At 37.2% G+C, this 25,778-nt stretch overlaps 1 protein-coding gene across 3 annotated transcripts in view; it reads left to right on the forward strand.

Annotated features, from left to right (window-relative positions):
- Window positions 1–9,205: 9,205 nt before the first annotated feature.
- Window positions 9,206–25,778, forward strand: part of HSPA4L (heat shock protein family A (Hsp70) member 4 like) — a 49,858-nt gene continuing 33,285 nt past the window's right edge. Inside the window, exons 1-4 of one of the 3 annotated variants that reach the window (XM_077764705.1) lie at window positions 9,206–9,339; window positions 10,548–10,745; window positions 22,634–22,691; window positions 24,764–24,904. In XM_077764705.1, coding sequence (XP_077620831.1) covers window positions 10,639–10,745; window positions 22,634–22,691; window positions 24,764–24,904 — 306 coding nt within the window. In that variant the 5' untranslated portion in view covers window positions 9,206–9,339; window positions 10,548–10,638. Of the gene's footprint in view, window positions 9,340–9,845; window positions 9,901–9,923; window positions 10,014–10,547; window positions 10,746–22,633; window positions 22,692–24,763; window positions 24,905–25,778 lie in introns of those variants that run through there. The other 2 variants (XM_077764763.1, XM_077764637.1) reach the window with 2 other exon arrangements.

Here is a 25,778-nt window from a genome sequence, read left to right on the forward strand (position 1 = left end):
GGACCTGAACGTGAGACAGGAAACCATCAAAACCCTAGAGGAGAGGGGCGACTGGGTGGCTCAGTTGGTTAAGCATCCTACTTCGGCTCGGGTCATGATCTCACAGTCCGTGGCTTAGAGCCCTGCGTCGGGTACTGTGCTGACAGCTCAGAGCCTGGAGCCTGCTTCAGATTCTGTGTCTCCCTCTCTGGCTGACCCTCCCCTGCTCCCTCTGTCTCTGCCTCTCAAAATGAAAGACATAAAAAGAAATTTAAAGAAAATAAAAACCCTAGAGGAGAAAGGAGGAAACAACCTCCTTGACCTCAACCACAACAATTTCTTACTTGACACATCCCCAAAGGCAAGGGAATCAAGAGCAAAAATAAACTATTGGGACCTCATCAAGATTAAAAGCTTCTGCATAGCAAAGGAAACAATCCATAAAACTAATAGGCAACTGACAGAATGGGAAAAGATAGTTGCAAATGACATATCAGATAAAGGGTTAGTATCCAAAATCTATAAGGAACTCACCAAACTCCACACCCAAAAAACAATGCAGTGAAGAAATGGGCAGAAGATATGAACAGACACTTCTTCAAAGAGGACATCCAGATGGCCAACAGACACATGGAACGATGCTCAGCATCCCTCCTCATCAGGGAAATAGAAATCAAAACCACACTGATATACCACCTCGCGCCAGTCAGAGTGGCTAAAATGAGCAAATCAGGACTCTAGATGCTGGCGAGGATGCGGAGAAATGGACACCCTCCTTCACTGTTGGTGGGAATGTAAACTGGTGCAGCCCCTGTGGAAAACAGTGTGGAGGTTCCTCAAAAAATTAACAATAGAACTCCCCTATGACCCAGCAATAGCACTGCTAGGAATTTACTCAAGGGATACAGGAGTGCTGATGCATAGGGGCACATGTACCCCAATGTTCATAGTAGCATTCTCAACAATATCCAAATCATAAAGAGTCTAAGTGTCCATCAACGGACGAATAGATCAAGAAGATGTAGTTTATCTATATGATGGAATACTACATGGCAATGAGAAAGAATGAAATCTGGCCATGTGTAGCAACATGGATGGACCTTGAGGGTGTTATGCTGAGCGAAATAAGTCAGGCAGAGAATGACAGCTACCATATGTTTGCACATATAGGAGGATTAGGAGGAACTTAATGGAGGACGGTGGGGGAGAAGAAGGGGGGAAATAGAAGGGGAGAGGAGAGAGGCAAACCATGAGAGACTCTTGAATGCTGAGAATAAACTGAGGACTGATGGGTATGGGGGGGGTGGTGGGCATGGAGGAGGGCACTTGTTGGGATGAGCACTGGGTGTTGTATGGAAACCAACTTGACAATAAACTATTTTAAAAAAAAGATTCTCCATCTGTCCTTCCCCACCTCAAAAAAATTTAAATTAAAAAAAGTTAAAAAATAAATACATAAATAAAATGTGTACAGTTTTCCATCTTAAATTACTAGTGCTGCATCTCCTTGAGTAGAGTAATCTTGGGTAGGAGTATTCATTTCCCACCCTGAAACTATATGTCCAAATAATATGGAAAATTTCATCCTAGAGCTACATTCTTTTAGTTCATCTTTACTTATTAATATACATCCTCCATAAAAAATATAACCTTTTAAATTTGTAGTCCTTTATATTTTATAAGACAACACCTATTTTGGTGAATTTTACATTGTTTTCTCACAGCAGGTTTTGTTAAAGAAAAAAAGATAAAACAAAAAATATGTACTAAGAATCCTGAAGGCCCTGGAGAAATTTTTACTATTTTATATTCCTACTCTGGATTGATGTTTTTCATTAATAGAACTTTAGTATGCTTAAGTAAAACTTCTGAAATAGTTCCTTTGTTTATAAATGAAAGTTGTGGTATGTAAATAGTAAATAATACCTTTGTCCCTCTTTAGTTAATTGATTTAAATGTAAATTCAAAGGGACTCCTTTTCTTCCATCATATCTTAAATGTTAGTATTCTCCAAGGGCCTGTCTGAAGATCTTTTCTTACTTTATATATGCTCCCTAGTTCATTTCTTCTATAGTTTCAGATAACCATCTGTATTCCAGTTACACTCAAGATTTTCTCTTTAGCCTGGCCCAGATTCCTCTTAAGAGTTTCCAGATGCAATTCTTACTGTCTGTTGTACCCCTTCCTCTCTGTACCACTAACTTCTCTAATCGAGCATTTCTAAAACCTAATTCACTGTCTCAAATCACATTGACTTCTCTTTCTATAAGCCCTATCTTGATTAACAATACATACCAATTCTACTGAGTCACCCACACTAGAATCCTGGGTACCACCTTCTACTTCAATTCAAAAACCAAATAGATCACTTGCTCTTATAAAATCTACTTCCTAAAAATTTCTTATAAGTTTTTGTTTTCCATTTTGACTGTCATTTCCTTAATTGAGGACTTATTATCACTATTGCAAGATATTTTAATAAGCTTAGTGAGAGTAAAGGCTAAGATTCTGTAACAGAGAGACTCAGAAACATAGCTGTTTAAGCAAGATTAGAGGTGAGTAGTCTAAGCTATTAGGGTTATCTGATCTATGAACTCCTTCAGAGACCCACCTTCCTTCAGACTTTTTGTTCTGCTATCTGAGAACAGGGGTTCTTAACCATTTTATGCTGTGGGTACCATTGGCAATCTAGTAAAGCCTCTGGATCCCTTGTAATAGTGTTAAATGAATAAAATAAAATACACAGAATTACAAACGAAACAATATTTGAAATATGGTTATTAAAATATATAAAATATAAATTTGTAATACAGAAATATGTGCTTTCTTTTTAACACATAACAAGTCCCAGTGGTCTAATAATTACCATAATTTCATAGTATTGATGACCATAAATGTTTGAAATTATATATCCAACAATTATGTCATGAAAATATCTGATTTCTATTGATGGGGAAAAGTCACGTACTAATAAATACTACAGGATTTGTGCCTATATTCATGATTGAAACAAATGTTAACTTTTAGTAAAAGGTTAGTTTAAGACCTCTCTCCCTTATTTCTGTCTATGGATCCCTTGGGGACATGGGGACCCCCTGCAGGTAAAGAACCTCTGTCCTTTGTACTCATTTGCATAGTCAAAGTTGGGTCCCTGGGTAATCTGTGTTCCCATTTATAGGAAAAGGGAAAATTAAATCAGGGCAGGTGGAAGGGATTTTAAACAGGTGAGGTGGAAGTTGCTCATGCTACATATACACACTGGTGACTTAGTCACATGGTCTGTTATAGAGCAGATGAAAAATAATAGTCTGCAATTGAGCAGCCATGTGTACAAGGCAAAAAATAGATTTTTAAAAAATAACTAGTAGTCTACCACAGTCTTCTAAGTGACCATTGTGTATCCAGTGTCGCCTTGCTCTAATCCATTCTTAACGCTGCCACCAGAGTATTTTTTAAACTCACAATCTGGGGGCGCCTGGGTGGCTTAGTCGGTTAAGCGTCCGACTTTCGCTTAGGTCATGATCTCGCGGTTCGTGAGTTCGAGCCCCGCGTCGGGCTCTGTGCTGACTGCCAGCTCAGAGCCTGGAGTCTGTTTCAGAGTCTGTGTCTCCCTCTCTCTGACCCTCCCCTGCTCACGCTGTCTCTCTCTCTCTCCTAGAAATAAATAAAAATATTAAAAAAAAATAAACTCACAATCTGATTGTGTCAGTCTCCATCTATTTCAGTGTTTCTAAATATAGTAATACTTCCTGACTTGTAGGTCATCCAGATTGGGTGAGGTTGGAGAGCAGTTTTTGCAAGTAATTTAGGAGTCCATATTCCAATTAAAATTGAAAATGGAATTTTAAAGTCCTATTTTATGTATATGTAGCAGTTTTTTTGTTCATACATGTACAAGTTTTGAAGATTAGCAAAATACAAGTATATATTGAAGTATTCTTGAACTCATATTAATACAGGAACATACTATTTCAATATATGCTTTTAAAAGTTACTTTGGGAGGCATAATCTTTTGTACATTAAAAACATGTCTTTGGGGCACCTGGGTGATTCAGTCAGTTGAACATCTGACTCTTGATTTCTGCTCAGGTTATGATCTCATGGTTTCTGAGATCAAGCTGCGTTGACAGCTTGGAGCTTGCTTGGGATTCTCTCTTCTGCCTCTCCTGCTTTCTATAAATAAATAAATACATACATACATATATACATACATACATAAACAAACTTAAATATAAAACACAGTATCTTCATTCTTGAAAAGGTAAACAGCTGGCCTCCAAGGTAAATGACTTCTTATTCTTAGTGTGGCATACAATATCCTTTGTGATCTAGCTCTAGACTTCAGCTGTACATCATATCTGTCCTAGGCATTGTAGGCTTACCAGTAACCTCTGATTCCCCAAATATAGCATGCTAGTAGATGCCTCTCTGTCACTACACCTTATTTTTCAGTGTCATTTGCCTTTCTGTACTTTTTCACCCTCTGCCTATTACTTCCTTTTCATTATCTACCTTGAGAGTTACTCATTTTTTAAAGCATAATTCTAAAGTTGCCTCCTCTGTGAAGATCTTCCTGCTTCTGGCCTTCAGACAAGTGTCCCATTTCTAGCCCTTCAAACACAGAAGCTTCTAGACTTCAGTGCAAATCTCTACTGTAGCATTTATTATTAGGGTGAATTTCCTACCTATTTTATAACTACTGGTACTCTCTAGTTCAAGGCCTTGACTAATTTTGAAGTATAAAAAACAAATACATTCCATACCCTCATAATCTTGTAAAAATCATAATCTAGAGGTTATAATCTAGTAAAATGGACAAAACAAATAACTGGTAGAAGACAATGTAAAAAAGATCATAAGAAAGAAAGATACAAAGTGCTAGCACATGTAAAAAGGAATTATGAGCATGGGCCCTAGTAAAGTAAGGGGACTGAAACTGAACCCATCATGTGTACTGAAAGATTGGAAGGAGTGCTGTGTTTTCCAAAGAGTTAAGCATATGACTATTTCTATATGTTTTTTATTTATTTAAATTTTTATTTAAATTCTAGTTAACATATAGTGTACTATTAATTTCAGGAGGAGAATTTAGTAATTCATTATTTACATATAACACCCAGTGCTCAATCACAAGTGCCCACCTTAATACCCACCTCCCCACCAGCAACTCTCAGTTTGTGGTCTATAGTAAAGAGTCTCTTTAATAGTTTGCCTCTCTTTTTTCTCCCCTATGTTCATCTGTTTTGTTTCTGAAATTGCACATATGAGTGAGAGAGTCCTATTTTTATTTTAAGAAGAAAGACTAAGAAAATACACCAGATGATAATAGACAAGAGGATTGACAACCTCTTCAAAGAAGTGAGTAGAAAAAAGTCATCTATGGGAAATCAAAACACACAGGCTTGTGTCAGAACAAAGTAGAATTGACCCTTTAATGAACATGAGAGCTAGTGGTGCCAACCCCCTGCATAGTTGAACATCTATGTATAATTTTTGATTTCCCAACAGCTAATAGCCTACTATTGACTGGAATATTTACCGATAAATAGTTGATTAACAGCTGGAGAAAAAAATCTTATTGAGAAAATCATAAGAAGAGAAAATACATTTACAGTACAGTACTGTAGTTAACCAAAAAAATCCACATCTAGTGGATCTGTGCAGTTCAAATCCATGTTGTTTAAGGGTCAACTGTACTACATACATAAACACTATCTATATGGTAATATGAACTCCAAACTGAAAAATTAAAACTGTTCCAGGACCAGTGAGACTCCTCAGGGTTCTGAGAAAGACAAATACTAAATCTCTCTGGGATACTCCTATGACCCAGCATACACAAAAATCCCACAGAAAAAGTAGTCTCAGTGAAGGTGAATTTATGGTCAAAATATTATAAATCATACAAGGAAACAAGAAAGCATTATGTGACAGAGTTGGCAGATAAAAGAATTAGCACCCAAGAACTAAAAATGTGATAAAAGAGACTATAAAATTAGAATGCTTAAGGTGATTAATAGATTTTTTAGAAATGATGAAAACAGTACAGTATGAAAGAACAAGTTTGAAAATGAACATATAAAAGTGGTAGAGTGCTTGAAAGTAAAAACAGACGACAAAGAGAGGCTAATAAGAGTCATAGAGGTTAGAATAAAGAGACCCTACACATTCTGATAGATCCAGAAGAAATTGAAAAGAAGAGGTGAGAAGCATTAATCAAAGGAATAATGTCTGAGACTTCTCCAGATCCTAAAAAATCCATTCATCCTCGGGTTAACAAAACTCTCTGAATAATTTTTTAGAAATCCACACCTAAACACATTATAATTAAACTGCCAAATATCAAAGGAAAAAAAAGACAAACTCGTGATTTTCAAAGTAACACTATTTAGTCTCTTCAATAATAATGGATGCCAAAAAATAAGGGAAAGTAACTGTCAAGAATTCTACACACAGCTAAATTATTATTCAAAAATTAGAGTAAGAAAAGATTTTTCAGAGAAAAACAAAAACATAAGTTCAATCAGAGACCTTTATTTAAATAAATTACTGAAAGAAAACTGAACCCAGAAAGGACTGGGATGCAACAAGCAACAAAGTAAACAAGTCGGTAAACAGTGGCAAACCTAAATAAGCACTGTCTATAAAAGACTTTATCATGGGAAAAGTGACTTAACTTGATGAATGGGGAATAATTTGGCCTTGTTCTCACTTTTTTTGAGAGCCTACACACATTGTGGTCTCCTCCTCCTTGGATTTTTAGAGGGGCAGTCCTCAGTGTGTAACTAGGTGTTCTACTATAACTAGTTAGATAAATCTGCTTAATTCTGAGGTGCAATAATCACAAGCCTATAGATACATCCATTTCTGTAATATCAGATTTACTAGTAATCATGCTGATATTTTATCTCCATTGCCTGCTCTTCTATCTCAGTTGTTTGAAAATTAAGGTAGAGGTTCAGCTAAAATAGTATCTAGAAGGAAATTTGTGCCTGCAAATACATGTATTAGAAAACAAGAAAGACTGAAAATTAATGAGCGAAGTGTTAAACTTTGGGGATTAGAAAAAGAACAAAGTAAACATAAAAATATAGAAGGAAATAATAAACAGCAGATAAAATAGGCAACAAAGATGTTCTAACAAAGCACTAGTGATAGGAACCAAGGGGAAAAAAAAGATTAAAATAAACAATATTAAGAATGAGGAAATGGAGTGGTACCTAGGTGGCTTAGTTGGCTAAGGGCCTAACTTTGGCTCAGGTCATGATCTCACTGTTCACAAGTTTGAGCCCTTCCTCAGGCTCTGTGCTGACAGCTCAAAGCCTGGAGGCTGCTTCAGATTCTATGTCTCCCTCTCTCTTTACCCCTACCCCACTCTCTCCCCCTCTCTCTCAAAAATAAACATTAAAAAAAATGAAAAAAAATGGACATATAACTACAGAAGAGATTTTCAAAACTTATAAGTGAATAGTCAACTGAATGACAGCCAATGTGAAAACTTAGATGACATGGTAAATCAATATTAATTCAAGAAATAATAGAAAACATGGGCTATAACCACTTAAAAAATTTAACCAGTGGTCATAAACCTCATAAGCCACAGGTCAAGATGGTTTACAGGCATATTTTACCAAAACTTTGCAAAAGAATAGAGAGGAAACGTCTCAACTTCTATGAGGCTAGTATATACTGATATCAACAAGATGAGTAAAGAAAGGAAAATTTAATTACTTCTAAATAAAAATGCAAACACTCTAAAGAAAATAATCACAAGCCAAATCCAATATATCTAAAAATAATCAGACTATCATAACACAGTTGGTTTATCCCAGGAAACAAGGATATTAGAAAAATCTATTAATATTCACCACGTTAACAGATTAAGGGAAAAGAAAAAGATCATACCAATAGATAAATAACATTTGTTAAGTTTTAATGTCCACTTATGAGAAAAACAGCAAACTAGGAAAAGAGAATAATTTTAACTTCTTACATCAAAAACATGGAAGTATTTAATGTCAGGCACAAGATAAAAATGCTCATCACTACTGCTCATATTCAACATCATATTAGAGACTTTAGGCAACATAATTAAGAAAAAACAGGTAAAAGGATTAAAAATGAAAAAAAATTAGTTATATCCCTGGTCACATGATTCTATACACAGAAAATCCAAGAAAGTTTATAAATACTAGAATTATGAGAGTACAGCAAGGTTGCTGTATATATGGATCAATGTAAATAAATCAATATGATTCTTATAGTCTAGCAACAGCTAAGTATAATTTCCATTTTTTTTTTTTTTGGCCTTTGTGGTGCCAGCTAGGCACTATTGTTATGCTTACATTATTTAATAAAAAAACAACATACTAGGTATATTTGTCTTTATTGTAACAGATTTTGAACCTGGTGAGATAAGTCATTTAGCAAGATCCTACTGCTACAAGTTAGGTGAGCCTGGGACTACAACTCAAGTCTGTGTGACCTCAAAGCCTGTCATGCTTTTAGCCACTAGGATTTCCTCCTAGTAATAGTAAAGAATGTGATGATAATCCCTCGCTCCTGACCTCTACTTTTCTTTCTTACTCTAATATTTTATGCGTTAAGAGAAAAATCATTCCCACACCCTCAGGTTTTACAGACAGAAAGTACAGATATATAAATGGTCCTAGGGGAGTTTCAGAATACATCTGGAATAAATCTAGACGGTGGCAGGGTCAAGACGATGATAGCAGAAGAGGCAACAGAGGAGGAAAGATGGAAGCCATGAGATGCCCAGTACAGCTGGGGGCCCAGGGCTCTTCTGGGGGCGGCAGTACCCAATCCCTACTCTGCTCACGCACTGCCTGCTGGGAGGCCGCTCTACCCAGTCTAGCTGCGTTGAAAGAACGGAGGACAGCGTCAACCGAGAGCTACACATTTTCCTGTGTGCTTCTGAAACGGTAGAGAGATGTGATTCCTTAATATAGAAAGACTGGATTCAAAGCAATACCAGACGTTCCAGTTTCCTTAGTATTACCGTTGAAAATGAATTTCGTGTTCCTCATAGCAACAGCAGCAGGAGCTATATTCACACTTGTTGCTGCTGCGGCTGCAGCATTGATAATAGTAAAAAGTGTAAGTTCTTTGAAGAAGAGAACAAATAGGAACAAAAAGAGTATTAAAAAATCTGGTAAAAAAGCCTATTTCAAGAAGGAAACAAATAGGAAACAAGAAACATACAAAAAATTGGGTGAAAAGGAACAGGAAACCCACGAAGAACTGAATCAGGAGGAACAGGAAACCCACGAAGAACTGAATCAGGAGGAACAGGAAACCGTCAAAGAACTGAACAAGGAGGAACAGGACAGCCACACTCCGTAAGTGTAAACTGTAACTAGGTTAACTTTCAGATAGACAACAAATGCAGATCAAACGAAGGCAAACACTGGACCACAGAAGGTTCCTTTTTGCGGACCAAAGGGCAGAGTATGGAGGCAGTGCACAGGCTTGCCTGGTGTCATAGTGACACATAGACATAAGGTCATTTTCCTGTAAAACTGGTTTTCTGAGGTGAGAGTTAGTGGAAGAGACTGCATCTATATGATGGTGGAAAGAAGTTACATGAAGGGAAAGTCCGTTTCTTGGCCTAAGTTTGTGTTGTGGCATTTCAGGCCCTGGTAAGCAAAACTAAAACCCTCAAATTTGTTCAGCTGCTTTCACACAAGAAATTGTAGCTAGTGAAATGGAAAGGACTCCTTTCTCCCCCGCCCCGGGAACGGCAGCGCCCCTGGAGGCAGGCGAGAAGAGGCGGCCGCCGTGCGGCACAATGGGCGCCACCTCACAGAGCCGGGCGCGGCGCGGGCGGCAGGCCCTCGCGGCCAGACTGCGGGAGCTCCGGCTGGAGACACATGGGCCCCTCGGGGCGGCGAGGCCGACGGGTGGGTGCTCTGGCTGCAGTTGGTCCTCCGGTGGGAAAGAGTGAGGAGGCGGCGCCAAGCCAGCGCCTGCCGGCCTGCGCTACAGACTTCGGGCAAGCCTAGGCAGTAACCAGGTGCTGTAAGAGGCGTGCCCCCAGTTACCAAAACAACCCAGAAGGAGTGCTTCAAACACACGGGCAACGCGCGGGGCCGGGGGCTGCCTCTTACCTAGCCCAGCCGCAGTGCTCCCGGCTGCCGCGCGATGGCGAGCAATCTGCCTTCGCTTCCCCTCCTCTCCTCCCTGAGCCTCCCCGCTCCGCCTTCTCCCTCCCACTCCCGGCTGCCTAAGCCGCCTCCATTTTCCAGATCTTTCTCGAACCCGCAGCTCCTCGGGCAGCCGTTGCCCGAGTACTGACGGAAGGGGCCGAAGTCTAGGCGGGGGACAGCCTCGGGCGCGGAGCGGCGACTCGCGCACCTCCCCGGCGGCCGAGCGCGCAGGCGCAGACGTCTGTAACTGCCGGTTGGAGGCGGCCGAACCGCAGTGGAGAGAGATCCAGGCGGCGGAGGCAGCGGCCAGGGAGGCCTCCATCTCCGCCGCTGCTCTCCGACGCGCTGCCCTAGATTTAATGCGTAGTGACTTCGGGTCATCTTTCCTGTACTTCTCTTAGGAGTCCCAATTCCTGGAGCAAGAGCTCGGAAGAGGACGCGGTTCCTGCACAGAAGGCTTCAGCACCAGCACCCCGACGATTAGGCGGCGGGATGTCTGTGGTTGGCATTGACCTCGGCTTTCTCAACTGCTACATCGCTGTAGCAAGGAGTGGCGGCATCGAGACCATCGCCAATGAGTACAGCGACAGGTGTACCCCGTAAGTGTCTTGGCTTGTTCATAACCCCAACCCTATCAAACGTTTTCTCTAGACCATACGATGTGGTCCTGCCTGCTGGTTTCTTCTGATGCAAGCCGAACCTTGTGGTGACAGGTGCAGCCCATCAGCTGCAATCTCTAGAGACCGCAGGTTGGCGGGCCCAGGTGGGAGCCGGACGGCAAAGCTGCTTTTCCTTAAAGGACAAGGATCTTAACTCCCATAGTTGGCGCATTCTGTAACCACACACGCCTCCCCCCCCTCCCCCATCACTCCCTCCCTGCCTCTATTCTCCAGGTCTGCTTAGTTTTGGCGGGGGGGGGAGGGCGTGCGGAACCGTCTCGATATCCTGAACGAATTTCTGAAAAGACGTCTGGTTACCTCTCGTGGGGCTTGCCGGAGATTATCGGCCGCGGCCGGTCATCTCCTATTAGCTCAGTAAAGAATTCTTCGTTCATTCTGCCCTTCCTCCTTTCCCCATGTCTTTTTGCTTCAGAAAAGTAAGAAATAAAAACTTAGACTGCACACAGCAGAAAGATGAGTTGTAGGTTCATCTGGTTATGGGGCGGGGGAGTTGTTAAAGTGTGCATTTTACCCCAATGTCCTTGAAAATTCGGGGTAATGGAGCCGATTTCCAGTGGCGTATGTTAATGATGCATTAGTAGGGAGGGAATCAGGAATGGGAGTTGTTGACCTCCTGTGTTGGTAATGTTCCTCTGCTAATGGAAAGTGGTGCGGCTAGAACCTATTAGAAGCATATTTCTACAGAATGAATTGTAGAGGAATCAGAGGCGGCCGTCCTGTATAAACATGATGTGGAGTGATTCTTTTATGAACACTTGATGAAAGACTTAGGAATGGCATTATGTCAGGAAACATGTTTCCACACGTTCCATTGTTTGTCTGGTGTGCGAAGTTTGTTGGCAAAGGATAATTAGACAAAGAATAATTAAGACAGGGATATGAAAAAGTAGCCTTTTATTGTTGGCTTCTGTTACCCGTAGTTTTGTGAACAACTATTCATGTCTCACTTTCTATGGAAAAGTAATCATTAATATGATGCTCCAAAATGGCCCCAAATGTAATATTTATATAAATATAAGATAGATCTTAAGATCAGTGTTAAACTAAGCCTTTAAATGATAAAATTACTGTAGTTTTATGAATAACTTAAGAATATGTCAAAGAGATGTTGAAGAGTAGCTTACTTGAAGCAGTCTGTGCTTTGCTTTCTTTCAAAGACTATTCCAAAGGGTTTTATACCAACTTATTCTAGATATATACATTTTATTCTGTACATGTATATACATGTAAATTTTGCATGTTTAAATTCTCAAATGAGCATAGGACAGCTAATCTTCATAGTACTGCTACAACACTTGCTTCATTTTACATCTTTTTCAAACCTTTATGCACAATGAGAGACTGAGGTAGTAATTGTGAACTCCTTTATGACTTTATGTCTGCAAGATCTTGTTTAGCACCACAACAGATAGAAGCTGCCAGAAAAGAAGCAGTAAATTCCACTGTCCTCTTTCATCGGAGTAGAGGTTTTTTCTTTCTTAAATAGCTTATTGTCAAGTTGGTTTCCATATGACACCCAGTGCTCATCCCAACAAGTGCCCTCCTCCATGCCCATCCCCCCCCTTCCCCTCTCCCCATCCCCATCAGCCCTCAGTTTGTTCACAGCATTCAAGAGTCTCTCATGGTTTGCTTCCCTCCCTCTCCCCAACTATTTTTCCCCTTCTTCTCCCCCATGGTCCTTCATTAAGTGAGTTCCTCCTAATCCACCTATACGTGCAAACATATGGTATCTGTCCTCTGCTTGACTGACTTCGCTCAACATAACACCCTCAAGTTCCGTCCATGTTGTCAGTCAAGTAGAGGTTTAATGGGGGCAGTCTCTGGTTTCAGGGACTTAGCCCATGGAGAAAAAGTGAGCAGTAAGATGGACATTCCCCTAATCCTTAAAGCTTTATCCTAAAAGATCAGAAACTAGAACTGTAAGGCATACTGTATTTCCTGGCTCAGAAGTCTTAGTAGTGAGTCCATGACTCTCTAAAGAACCTGGCCAGACCTAACAGTGTTCTTTAAAAATTAGGCTGCTCATTTTCATGTTCTAGAAGTCTCTTTACTACTATTCTTAGGCACATTGGCTAAGTCTGTGTGGCTGAGATTTAATATGATATTTCTGATCTGTGTGTAAGAGCCACTACTAATATCTAGATTAATGAACCAAATCCAAATGAGAAAATTGCTCAGGTGGAAGTTTTGTATTTTTAATTTAGCTTGCATCAGCAATGCTGTCCTTCTTTTTCATGGCTGTATACTGTTATTTACTTCAGGATCTTTTATTGTTACCGAACTAAAACATCACTGTAGCCTGTTCTTAGACTATACTTATTTTGTGGAGCTTAAATTATTGAGTGAAAATAGCTTTTCTAGATCCCTGGACCTTTATCTATTGAATACTTACTTATCTTGCAAAGAGCATAGCTATTAGAGAAACTGTAACTTTTCTAAAACGCTAGAGTATTTAATAATATATATAAAGTAGCTCTTCAAAAGCTTTCTTTCTATATTCCAGTTGCTGACAACAAGGTAGTGAGACATAGGTATTTCCAGAAAGAGGAAAGAATTTCTTGCAGAAAGAGGAAGGAAATGTTCCATTTAAGTTAGTTGGTTTTGGCATTTATACTTTTTTACATTTGTTTCATTCTTTAACAGACTTTTATTATGTATACATGGGAAGGTCCCATATGATAAACCAAGAAGGACAGTTTAATGGAAAAGGTAATTAAATTTGGCAATTTAATTACAATTTACTCCCTACAACTTAATTGTAGGCAATTTAATCCCTACAATTAAGGGACTGAGAACAAGTAATTTAACCCATTCTTCAGATTCCACTTATATAAAGTTGGAGTGCTTGTACTAGCTGCTCTTCTCCTCTCCTGCATAAACTGAAGAGGGAGAAGGAAATTCACATGCATAAGTTGAAGAGAAAAAATTAATTTCAGGACATTTTCTTATTTAAAACAAGTACACAAATAGCACATGTTCATTGTAGAAATACAGGCACATTATTGAGCGTGTGGGTGGCTCAGTTGGTTAAGCTTCGACTTCTACTCAGGTTATGATCTCAATGTCCGTGGGTGGGTTTGAGCCCGCATCTGGCTCCATGCTGACAGCTCAGAGCCTTGAGCTTGCTTCGTATTCTGTGTCTCCTCTCTCTGCCCCTGCCCTGCTCATCTGTGAGCGCGCTGTCTCAAAAATAAACGTTTTTAAAAAGTTAAAAAAAAAAAAGAAATATAGGCATATTAAAAGATGAAGGTAAAAATTATAATTCATCCAGAATAAAACTTCCAGATTATTTTTTCAGTGTTTCAAGGGTAGCTTATAGTCTGTTGGGCAACCTCTATGTAAAATATATTTTTATTTTATACCATTAGTTTCAGTGTTTGTATAATCATTTCTTTAATCCATCCCTTTTTGGACATTCAGGTTTTTAATATTTTTTAAATAAGCCATACTGCAGTAACTATTTTGGAACTAAATTTTTGATCGTTAATTCCTTCAATTCTTAGAAGTAGGATTACTGAATATGCACTTTTTTAGATAAGTTTGTATTATTCAATTAAGGGTATAGATGTGGGAATTGGAATTTCTATTCCAGGCTTAATTATACAAAAATGATTAGTTTCTTAGAGGGGAAAAGAAAACTGTAGCCAACAGTCCTCATTCAATATTAGATTAAAGCATGTAATCAGCTAAAACATACTGCCTTTGTTGATAACAGTGACTGGTATGTGCCAAGCATTTTGCTTCCATTGTTATACATACTACATTGATTCTCTGAGTTTGGTAAAAATACTAGCTTTTTTCTTTTTTTTTCCCTTTAGAAGCCTAAAGCAAATTTATGTATTTTGCCAAGAACTTGTAAGCAAAGAAATGGATTCAGTTTCAGGTCTCTTTGACCCCAGAACCCCAGTGTCCTCCAACTGTCCATTGGCCCAAGGATTGTATATCCATATTAACCTAATGAGGAATAACAATCAAAGGAACAAATTACCTGGCTGAGAAGCATCTTTGCTCTTATACCAGTAAATCCATCTATTTTTGGCTAGTTTCTAAGAAATACTGTTTTAAAATGCTGTTATTGTAAGAGCATGTAAAAATCTTACTTCATTTAAAAAATTCATAAAATTGTACACCAACACAAAATATGTTAATACAAGCATATGGAGGAAAGCAGTCGATGACTATAAACTACAAATAATGCATATTTCCTTTGGTTAGAATTGAGGAGGATATCCTTTTAATACATAGTCGGTAATGTTTTGAATTTTTATGAACCTATTTTACCATAAGGAAAATGGACTTTTTAAGATGAAATGAGATTTTCGTTAGATGTAGTTCATATAAATTCTATATGATCAGACTTAGTATTTAGTTTTCTGTCTTTATTTTTCCCTATTTCTTTATCAGTGTATGAATCTGAAAATACAGGAATATATTATTTATATATTACATTGAGATGTCTTCTTCAATGCACACATGTAGAAATCATTTACTTTGGTGTATTAAAAATAAACATTTTTATACATTTTTATAGATAGGAAATGTCAAACTCCAAAGGTTAATGGTAGATAGTTGGGTAGGAGCGCTTTTTATGATGATAGCAGTTGGGGCGGTAAGGGGAGGGATGGCTTTTACATTTTATTTAAATACTCTTGTACCATATGAATTGGCTTTGTATGTTTTACTATGGTTTAGGTTAACTTTGATTAAAAGTATTTTAAATGCAAATGAGAAAGTCAGTCTTCTTCACCTCTTCCCAACCAGCTAGTTAAGTTCAGTGTGTATGTTTCTAGGTTTATTGCAAATGTATGAATATGCATATACAACTGCAATGTTTTTCTATTTGTTTTTTGTTTTTGAGAGTCAGAGAGAGACAGTGCGAGCAGGGGAGGGTCAGAGAGAGAGGGAGAGACAGAATCTGAAGCAGGCTCCAGGCTTTGAGCTGTCAGCACAGAGTATGATGTGGGGCTCCCACCCACCAGCCTTGAGATCATGACCTGAACCGAAGTCGGATGCTTAACTAACTGAGCCACCCAGGCGCCCCTATTTGTTCTTTAACAAAAGTAGAATTACATTATATTTTGTAGTTGTTTTTTTTTTGTTTTGTTTTGTTTTTCAGAATAGAGTGTGGACATCTCAAATTTGTGCTTATGGTTCCAATTTACCTCTAAATTACCTCAAAATATTTTTAGGGGCGCCTGGGTGGCTCAGTCGGTTAAGCGTCCTACTTCATCTCAGGTCATGATCTCATGGTTCGTGGGTTTGAGCCCCGCGTCGGGCTCTGTGCTGACAGCTAGCTCAGAGCCTGGGGCCTGCTTCAGATTCTGTGTCTCCCTCTCTCTCTGACCCTCCCTTGCTCACACTGTCCATCTGTATCTCTCAAAAAAATAAACAGAACATTTAAAAACATTTTTTAAAAGATAAAAATATTTTTATAAAAAAGTTTTTATTGAATTTCCAGTTAACGTACAGTGTAATATAGTTTCAGGTGTACAGTTTAGTAATTCAGCACTTCCATACAACACCCAGTGCTCATCACAACTCTTAATCCCCACCCACCTCCCCTCTAATAACCCATCTGTTTCTTCTGTGTAGTTAAGAATCTGTTTCTTGGTTTGCCTTTTTCTTTTGTTCTCTTACACTCATTTTTGTTGTCGCTCATTTTTGTTGTCGTTTCTTAAATTCTACATATGAGTGAAATTGTAATGGTATTTATCTTTCTCTGAGTGACTTGCTTCACTTAGCAAAATACCCTCTAGCTCTTTTGGGTAAATACCTGCTGGTGCAATTGCTGGGTCATAAGGTAGTTCTATTTTTTATGAAGAACCTCTCTACTGTTTTTCAGAGAGGCTGCAACCGTTTGCATTCCCACCAACAATATGAGAGGGTTCCCCTTTCTCCACATCCTCTCCAACACCTGTTGTTTCTTGTGTTGTTAATTTTAGCTCTTCTGACCTAATTTACCTAATTCATTTAAATGGCTATACAGCATTCCATTGATGCACTACATTACTGGACATTTCAAATGATTATTTTGCTGTTGACAAAAACAAAAATTCAATGAATACCTTTGCCTTTTTTATTTTTAATTGTACCGAGAGAAGTGGAAAGGCAGATGGCTCGTACATTAGCATGGCCAAAGCTAGGATTACAGAATTTTTTTAAATGAGTATTTTCTTTGATAAAATCAATCTCTAGTTATTGCCTTGAATTTGTGGGTGAGAAATTCTGAAAAGTTTCTAGAAGGCAAGAGATGATAAGTACAAATTACATACTATTTATTGTGAGTTTAAGGTGTTTTAACATGCTATTGGTGTTCTTTAGTATGTGGTCACTATAAAACAAATTAATCAGCATAGCTGTGTTCTGATAAAGCTTTATTTATAAAAACAGATGGCAAATGATAATTTGAAAATCCCTTGTCTAGGCGTTTGAAATTGAAAGAACTTTAAAATTATTGTGCATTGCTATTAGAATTTGACCTGAGTTTTAAGATAATCAGCTTTTAAAATATATCTCAGTTAAATATATTTAATATGATTAATTAGTTTTTAAATATGTCTTCCTACGTGCAGTTGACCCATGAACAATATGAGTTTGAACTGTATATGTCCTCTTAATGTGGTTTTTTTTTTTTGACATATACAATACACGACCATGAATATATTTTCTCTCTTACAATTTTCTTAGTATTTTTCTCCAGCACTGTAAGAACACAGTGTTTAATACATATAACACACGATATGTGTTAATCAGTTGTTACAACTAAGGCTTCTGGTCAGCAGTAGGTTATTAGTAGTTAAGTGGGGAGTCAAAAATTATACATGGATTTTCAACTGTGCACTGATTCAGCACCCCTAACTCCCTTCTTGTTCAAAAGTCAACTATAAGTGTTCATGTGATTCTGTTAATAGTTTCAAGTTGTGAACCAATTTATTTATGAACTAGGTGTCCATACTAAAAGCATTTGGAAACTTACATTTTAATTATTTTTTTATGTGTTAAAAAATTTTTATCCATTGTCCATATTGAAAGACTGGAAAGTTTTTGTTACTCCTAAATTATATATGCCCAGAAGTCTTATTTTTCTAAGTAGCAAGCTAGAAAGCAAATGGCAACCATAAGTCCTTTTGAGAACATTCCTTCTCCACTTCCTTCTAGGGCAATTTTTTTTCCAGATGGTTAACTTTGGGAAATGATAACCAGATGTTTACTGCAGAACTTCTCAGATGTGTTCATTTGTTTGTAGGCATTGAAACACTACAAGGAAAGAATGTTTTCCTCAATTTATTTGAACTTCCAAGGAATTATATTTCACAGAACAGTATTTGGGAAATGGTGCTATAAGGCTGTGATTCTCAGTTGGAGATTTTGCCCCTTAGGGTACATCTGATAATATCTAAAGATGCATTTTGGTTGTCACTCTGGGGGTGAGGAATTGGGGGGAGGGGAGTGCTTCTGCCATCTCAGGAGCTAAACCCCTGATTTAAGCCAGTTGATTGCCCTCTCGTATCATCATTAATTAAGTCATTATTTTCATAGTATGTACTTGATTAACAGAATAGGCTATATAGATAGTAATTGTGATCTTATGGAAATTAGCGAGGGAAAGCTGGAATTTAAAAAAAATAGGGCTATTTTTTAAATCAAAGTGGTAAAATCAAGAGGCTTTGAATTCTTAATGGAGGTTGACAAAGAAGTAACAAATTTAGAGAGTGCTGACCTCTTAGGTGAGAAGTCTTATAGTCTGTTGGCAGTGTGTGTTTTCTCCAACCTGATTTTGCTTGGCCTTATAAAAATAGGCTTTATAAGAGAGAAAGAAAGTTAATCTTTAGTTTTAAGGGAAAATACAAAAACAGCTTTCTTAAAGTAACAGCTGTCATTTGGTTTTTTTACCCCTCCTTTGCTAAAAGTGACATAGGACATTTTAAAGTTTTGTTTGTTTAGAATTTTGTGGTGTTCTCTGAGAATCTGGGACTACTGCTGTGGTGGCAGTATCAGGTTGGAAATTAAAGATTTAAGCTATTGTAAACCGTTTCTTTTTCTTTTTGTTTTTAGGTATAAAGTGGAATTTCTAAATAGCAGTTTAATAACTACGGAAAGTATAATATAAATAAATTATACAGTATACATTTGGGTAAACTACTGAATATTAAACTGTTGAAACTATTTTATGAAAACTTTTATGTCAGCGTAAAGTATGGTATAATGTGTTTATTTCTCTTAGTTTTAGTCAAGTCAGATAAAAGTTTTGAGAGATATAGGTATTTTGATTTTTCTGAAAATACTTAGCAAGCATTTAGTTAATGGTTGTATTCCAGAATCTTTTTGCAAGAAACTAAAGGAAGGAATTTGAAGCCTTTTAGCTATGTGAGGAAGGTTTTCTGCATATTGTAACTGGTATTTCCAAGTTGTAACACTAAATTGTTTAAACTTTAAAGTTGTCTACTTTAACTTCTGAGAATAATAATCATAACTTTTCAGCTTTCTGTGAAGTGGTATGTGTACAGCATAGTTCAAAGAATCTAGCACTTAGTAAATGATAGTTGAATCAATATTATTTGACACTAGTGTTCTAACAGAAAATAACTTATTAAAAATCAACTGAATAAGATTTTTAGTGCACTTAAGTGGTAGTAGTCTAGTATTGAAAAATTAAAAGTATTCTTAAGTGTGTCCAAATAATGGAATTGAGGGAAAGATTATAATAAAGTATGCTAAGAGATGGCAAATCTATATTTTCTCTGATGAACTTAAGGATGGACTGCCAATGATCCACATAGATAACCATATCGGGTATGCAAAATCTGTTCTGGTGGGGTAAATTGAGTTATTTGGAAGTGATGATCTGCTTGGATGTCTCAAAAGTACCTCAGTCTTAGCATGTCCAGATTAGCACTTGTGATGGTCCATCCTCAAACCTGTCCTTCTTACAGTGTTTTCTGGCTCATTAAATGACACCACTCATGGGGCACCTGGGTGGCATAGTTAGGTCGTGATCTTGCAGTTTGTGAGTTCAAGCCCCACGTTAGGTTCTGTGCTGACAGCTCAGAGCCTGGAGCTTGCCTTGGATTCTGTGTCTCCCTCTCTCTCTCCGCCCCTTCCCTGCTCGCATTCTGTTTCTCTCTCTCAAAAATAAATAAACATTAAAAAAATTTTTTAAATGGCACCACTCTCTACTATCTGCAAATGAGAAACCTAGACATTAATCTTGATACTTGCTTCTTCAGAGCTCTTACCTATTTCAGCACTGCTCAGTACAAACGTTAGCCACATGCATAAATGTTTTAGTAGTTACATTAAAAAGAATGGGTGAAATTAATTTTATTTCATTTAATTCTATATATCCAGAGTCTTATTTCTGTATTTTAAAGTCAGTGAGATATTTTATATTCCTTTTTAAATATTAAATCTTCAAAGTCCAGAGTATTATTTCACACGTAAAATAAGTACATTTCTAATCACGCCAGCCATATTTCACGGCTTAATTGCCATATGGACTGGTGGCTACAATATTGGACAGTGAAGATACTGTCTTAGCACCAACTCCTTTGAGTGTTACCTCCTAAATATCTCTTAATTCCTTCTCCTCCTGTGTCAGCTGCCATCACCCTGATATAGATTACCAATAACTCCTAGCCATCCTCCCAACAGGTCACACTGTGGCCAAAATGATCTGTGCCAAATGTCCTTTACTTCCACCCCCATTATCATTTAATCTTTCTTGAAATCTCATCACTTCCTTGGGTAAGCCTTTCCTGATTCTCCTCCTCTTAGATTGCTTCTGTTATCTATCCTTTTTTTTTTTTTTTTTTAAGTTTACTCATTAATTTTGAGAGAGACAAGAGACAGTGCTAGCAGAGGAAAGGTGGGGGTGGGGGTTCTGCCAAAACCACATTTTCCCCCCTTACTATATCCCTCTAACAAGAGTTCCAGACATAATTACTCAACCAGAATGTGTTAAATTAACTAAATGAATTTAACTGTTTGCCCCCGTGAAGATACAGTAGTCCCCATTATAACAGTGTATTGTTCAACTCTTGAAAAGCAGTTTTCTGGGGGGTGCCTGGCTGGCTCAGTGGGTTAATAAGCATATGGCTTTGGCTCAGGTCATGATCTCAACAGTTTATGGGTTTGAGCCCCGCATTGGGCTCTGTGCTGACAGCTCATATCCTGGAGCCTGTTTTGGGTTCTGTATCTCCCTCTCTCTCTGCCCCTCCCTGCTTATGCTCGGTCTCTCAAAAATAAATGTTAAAACAACAACAAAAAACAACAACACTGTCCTGGGATCTTTTCCTCTTTTTTTTTTTTTTTTTGGTCTTATTTATGAGCTTGAAATGTTCTCCCCATTATTCAGATGACTTTACTGAATTCCCTTTACCTACTGAAATAAATTTCAAATTTATAATCTATGATTTGAGGTCCTGTGTAATCTGACCCTGAAAGTATCTATCAAAATGTCAAATGAAACTGCCAAGTTGTATTCCCCCTGCTCTCTAAATAAGCATTACCCTTAGGAACTATTGTCTATTCATTCAATAAGTATCTTTAGTATATTGCCAGATAATGATCTAAGCCAATACTATACAGTAGAACTTTGTATTCTGCTGTATATCTCTTTTGTTCTGTGTGTATTGTGTTTTCTGTATACCCGCTGGCCACTTACACATGTTAAGCCCTTGAAAGTTTGCTGTTGAGCACTCAAAATGTGAATAATGTCGAGGAACTGAATTTTTTATTTTGGTTAAATTTTACTAACTACAGACGGCTAGTGGTTGCCATATTGGATAATGTAGATCAAGGGAATGGGGCATGCATTATCTGCCGTCATAGAGTTTATGCCCTGGTGTGAAGATATAGTCGGTAAATAAATTGTATCAGATGGTGATACATTATGCAGGAAAATAAAATTGGGTAAACAGTAGGAGATGTGTATGTTGGGGAGGAGCAGAAAATGTTATTTATAGAAGATAGAAAAGGTGTTGAATAAGCTGATGTTTGAGCAGAGACTTGAACAACGTGAGAATGAGTGCAAACCATATGGATGTATTTAAAAGGGTTCCAGAAATAGGGAACTGCATGTACAAAGGCCCTGAGGAAGAAGTGTGCTTGCCTTATTCTAGAACTAACAAGGAGACTGGTGTGCCTAGATTGAATTTACAGGGTAGAGCAGCCAGAGACCAGACCAGAAAAGACTTTATTGGCTGTTGGTTGAATGTAGTTACAACTAAAATCGTAGAAACACTTTCTTAAATTATAACATGAAATGATATTTTGATGAAAATCTTGCTCTACACTTGCCTTAGAATTATATCTAAATGCAGAAAAATAGCAGTGATAGCGTTCCAAGCATTTATCTATATTCACTCATTAAATCCTCACACTACCCTGTGAGTAGGTATTATTATCATCATTATCTTCCAGATGGGAAGTGGAGACAGATAATGGTTAGGTAATTTCTACAAGGTAATTGAGCCTGGATTTAGATCCATGCAACCTGGCCTTACTGAACACAGTTAATTTTTTTAGTAGGTCATAACCAATAGAATTTGAAAAATAATTTTGGGGGCCAACATAGCATTATTGCCAGATATTAGCAACATTTTTTCTAAAAATTCTAACATTCTGACCACTGTTCCATTACTTACAAAACGAAAATATGCAAATTTCTGGTGTTCGTTAACCTATTTTTAGAATATACATGGTTATGCTAATCCGTTTAACTCATTTTTTCATAAGGAGAAGCAGAATAAAGGCATAGTAATGTAAACATACTATGAAAATAAACTTTGTGTTTTTCTCCTGTTTAGGGCCTGTATATCTTTGGGATCAAGAACTCGAGCTATTGGAAATGCAGCTAAGAGCCAGGTAAATTGTTAATGTAGGTGTTTTGACTTACAGGAAGAATTAATGGAATCTTGGTAATTAAGCTCTGATTTTATGTAGTTAAGAGTGAAAAAAGAGGAAGGGAAATTGGACAGACCCTAATGTCTTGGTATTTTAGTAGATATAGTTTGCTTTGGAGGTTGCAAAATATTTCTTAAATTTTATTTTTTTAAAAAAAGCATTTTTATAATTGTGAAGTTAGGGTGTTGCTACCATATGACACCACTTTTTCCCTGTATAGTCACTTTTCTGTGAGGTATCCTATCTATTATATATACTTCAATAAGTAAGTGATGTCTTATTGAGAAAAGAAGGTAGTAAAGATGAAGAACTAATTTCTAGAGTAACCCAGTGTAGCTACTGTACATGGAATCAATTTAAGTATCCATATTTCTAGGCTTCTGAAGTGTTTATAAGTAGACCATTTACTTTTATTTATTTATTTATTTTTTAATTTTTTAATGTTTAGTTTTGAGAGAGATATAGAGCGTGAGTTGGGGAAGGGCAGAGAGAGAGGGAGACACAGAATCCAAAGCAGGCTCCAGGCTCTGAGCTGTCAGCACAGAGCCAGACTTGGGGCTCATGAGATCATGACCTGAGCCGAAGTCAGATACTTAACTGACTGAGCCACCTGGGCGCCCCGAACATTTACTTTTAATATTCCTTATTATGGGTTCATTTTCCTTGGATTTTATTTCCCTGAACCAAAAGCCCTTAACAATTACTTCTTAACATTTTCATGTATACCTGAGTCATTTTTTCCCTCATAAAATAACTTTGTTTAATGGGACTTTTTTGGGGGGTAAGGGAGAGAGGAAGGGGGGTGATGGGCATGGAGGAGGGCACTTATTGGGATGAGTACTGGGTGTTATATGGAAAGCAACTTGACAATAAACTATTTTTTTTTAAATGGGACTTTTTTCTTCATGACATTGTAGGAGTAATTAACTCATTTATCTAGAAATTTCTGCTTAAGATTTTTGTCAAAGTTGTCTTCTAATTGACCTGTATATGAAAATGTTTATCTTCTCTTCTACTTTCATACTGTCTATAAACAAATGTTAAGTTTGTGTCAAAATGACTTCTTCACTAAAATTTACATTTTATATTCTGTTTGATTTTCTAAGTGTATGATTGATATCAGAGTCTCTGAAGAAAGCAAACTAATGTTATTCCTATAAAGAGTCCGAGGTGGTAATTGAGCATCCCCATAGCATTTATCTGGTAATTGGCTTTAACTAAGAGGACAACAACTGGATCTCAGTAATGTTTTATAGTTTGAACTACATGTTCTAGTTAAGGACAAATTACTCCCCTAAAATATAAGCCATTTACAAATTAATACACTTTAATTTAGCATCATGCCTCCATAGAAGGAGTTTAAATTTATTAGCCTAGGAGTAATTCTCAACAGTGAGGAATTTCACAAAGAACTAGATAATGAGAAGAAAAGAAAAATGGTGCAGTAAGGAAGATAGTTTCAATAAATACACAGTAAGGAAAGTAGAAGGAAGAGAAATCAAAAGTACTAATTCACAATAGCAAAAGTGTTGAGGAAAACCAAAGACATGAGTTAGAGATTGATTTTCACTGTATGATTTGAAAAGCTTTACACTTTTGTTCTTTCTTTTTTGAAGATATTACTTTTGGGCCTACATTCATAGGATAGGATAATTTGAGGGCCAATAGTCAAGATGCATACATTCTTAAAAATTTTTTTTAATTTTATTTTTGGGAGAGAGAGCATGAGCAGGGGATAGGGGCAGAGGGAGAGACAATCTTAAGGAACCCAGTGCAGGGCTCAATTGCACAACCCTAGGATCATAACCTGAACCAAAATCAAGAGAGTCAGATGCTCATTCAACTGAGCCATCCAGGCACCAGTAAGGTGCATACATTCTTATTGTATAATTTTACTAATAGCTGTAAGTCAGATAAATGAATGATTGTAATTCTAAACTTAAATGTGTAGAATTGGTGGTTTTAAAGTATAGCATAATGTTTATTTTGCATTCATTAAGTAATTGATAAATAAAAGCGTTTACTATTGACAGATAGTCACGAATGTAAGAAATACAATTCATGGCTTCAAAAAGCTTCATGGGAGATCATTTGATGATCCCATTGTGCAGACTGAAAGGATCAGGCTTCCTTATGAGCTGCAGAAGATGCCTAATGGAAGTGCAGGAGTTAAGGTAAGCTTTATATTCCCAGAGTACAAACATATTTAAATTCAATAAAACAAATAAAATATTTCCTATTTATAATTTAACTCTTTTCCTCTGAATGCAGTACATATGTACCTTTCTAGTTAAGAAAAAATCACTTTCCTAAAATACAGGCCATTTACAAAGTAAGACACTTTCATTTAGACAGTTTTTGTAGAAAGCTTTAGTGAGTGCAAGAAATTCTAATTAGATAATCTTTCAAATCCAAATAATACTTTTATTGTCAAGGAAAAATGATTATTATTTGGAGAACTTTTAGAAGTGAACTGTTTTCAGTTTCAAGCAATAAAGGCAGAGGCATAAGTGATTTAGAAAACTAGACCCCGACACTATGTTAATTGTTACATTAAACCAAACTTTTTCAACGTAAGAGATGGATTCTTGGTTTTTAATTCTACATCCCAAGACAGTAAGTTACAGATTGGTTAACAAAAACATGTTTCTGTTGATTTTTCAAAAACTAACACAATACCTCAAAACACATAGAGTTACCATGTGACCCAGGTTTCTCACTTTTAAGTGTATACACCAGTAAATTGAATGATATGTGCACACAACAATTTGTACATGATTATTTACAATAACATTCATAGTAGCCAAAAATCAGGAACAATCCAAGTGTTTATCAGCTGTTGAGTGGATAAAGAAAATCTAGTACCTATACAGTGGAATATTATTTAGACAGTTTTTCCTCTGTAACTGTAGTTATTGTATGGATTCCAAGGTAACTTTATATTGCTTATAAATGTATTCATTATTATTATTAAAGGGCTTGATTATTTAAAGCACACATCTTCTAGTATTCTTTTGTTAAGCACTGTAAAGTTTTCTTAAGTTTATT

This window comes from Crocuta crocuta, unplaced genomic scaffold (assembly GCF_008692635.1).
Source record: "Crocuta crocuta isolate KB4526 unplaced genomic scaffold, BGI_CrCroc_1.0 scaffold120, whole genome shotgun sequence".
Lineage (NCBI taxonomy): Eukaryota > Metazoa > Chordata > Mammalia > Carnivora > Hyaenidae > Crocuta > Crocuta crocuta.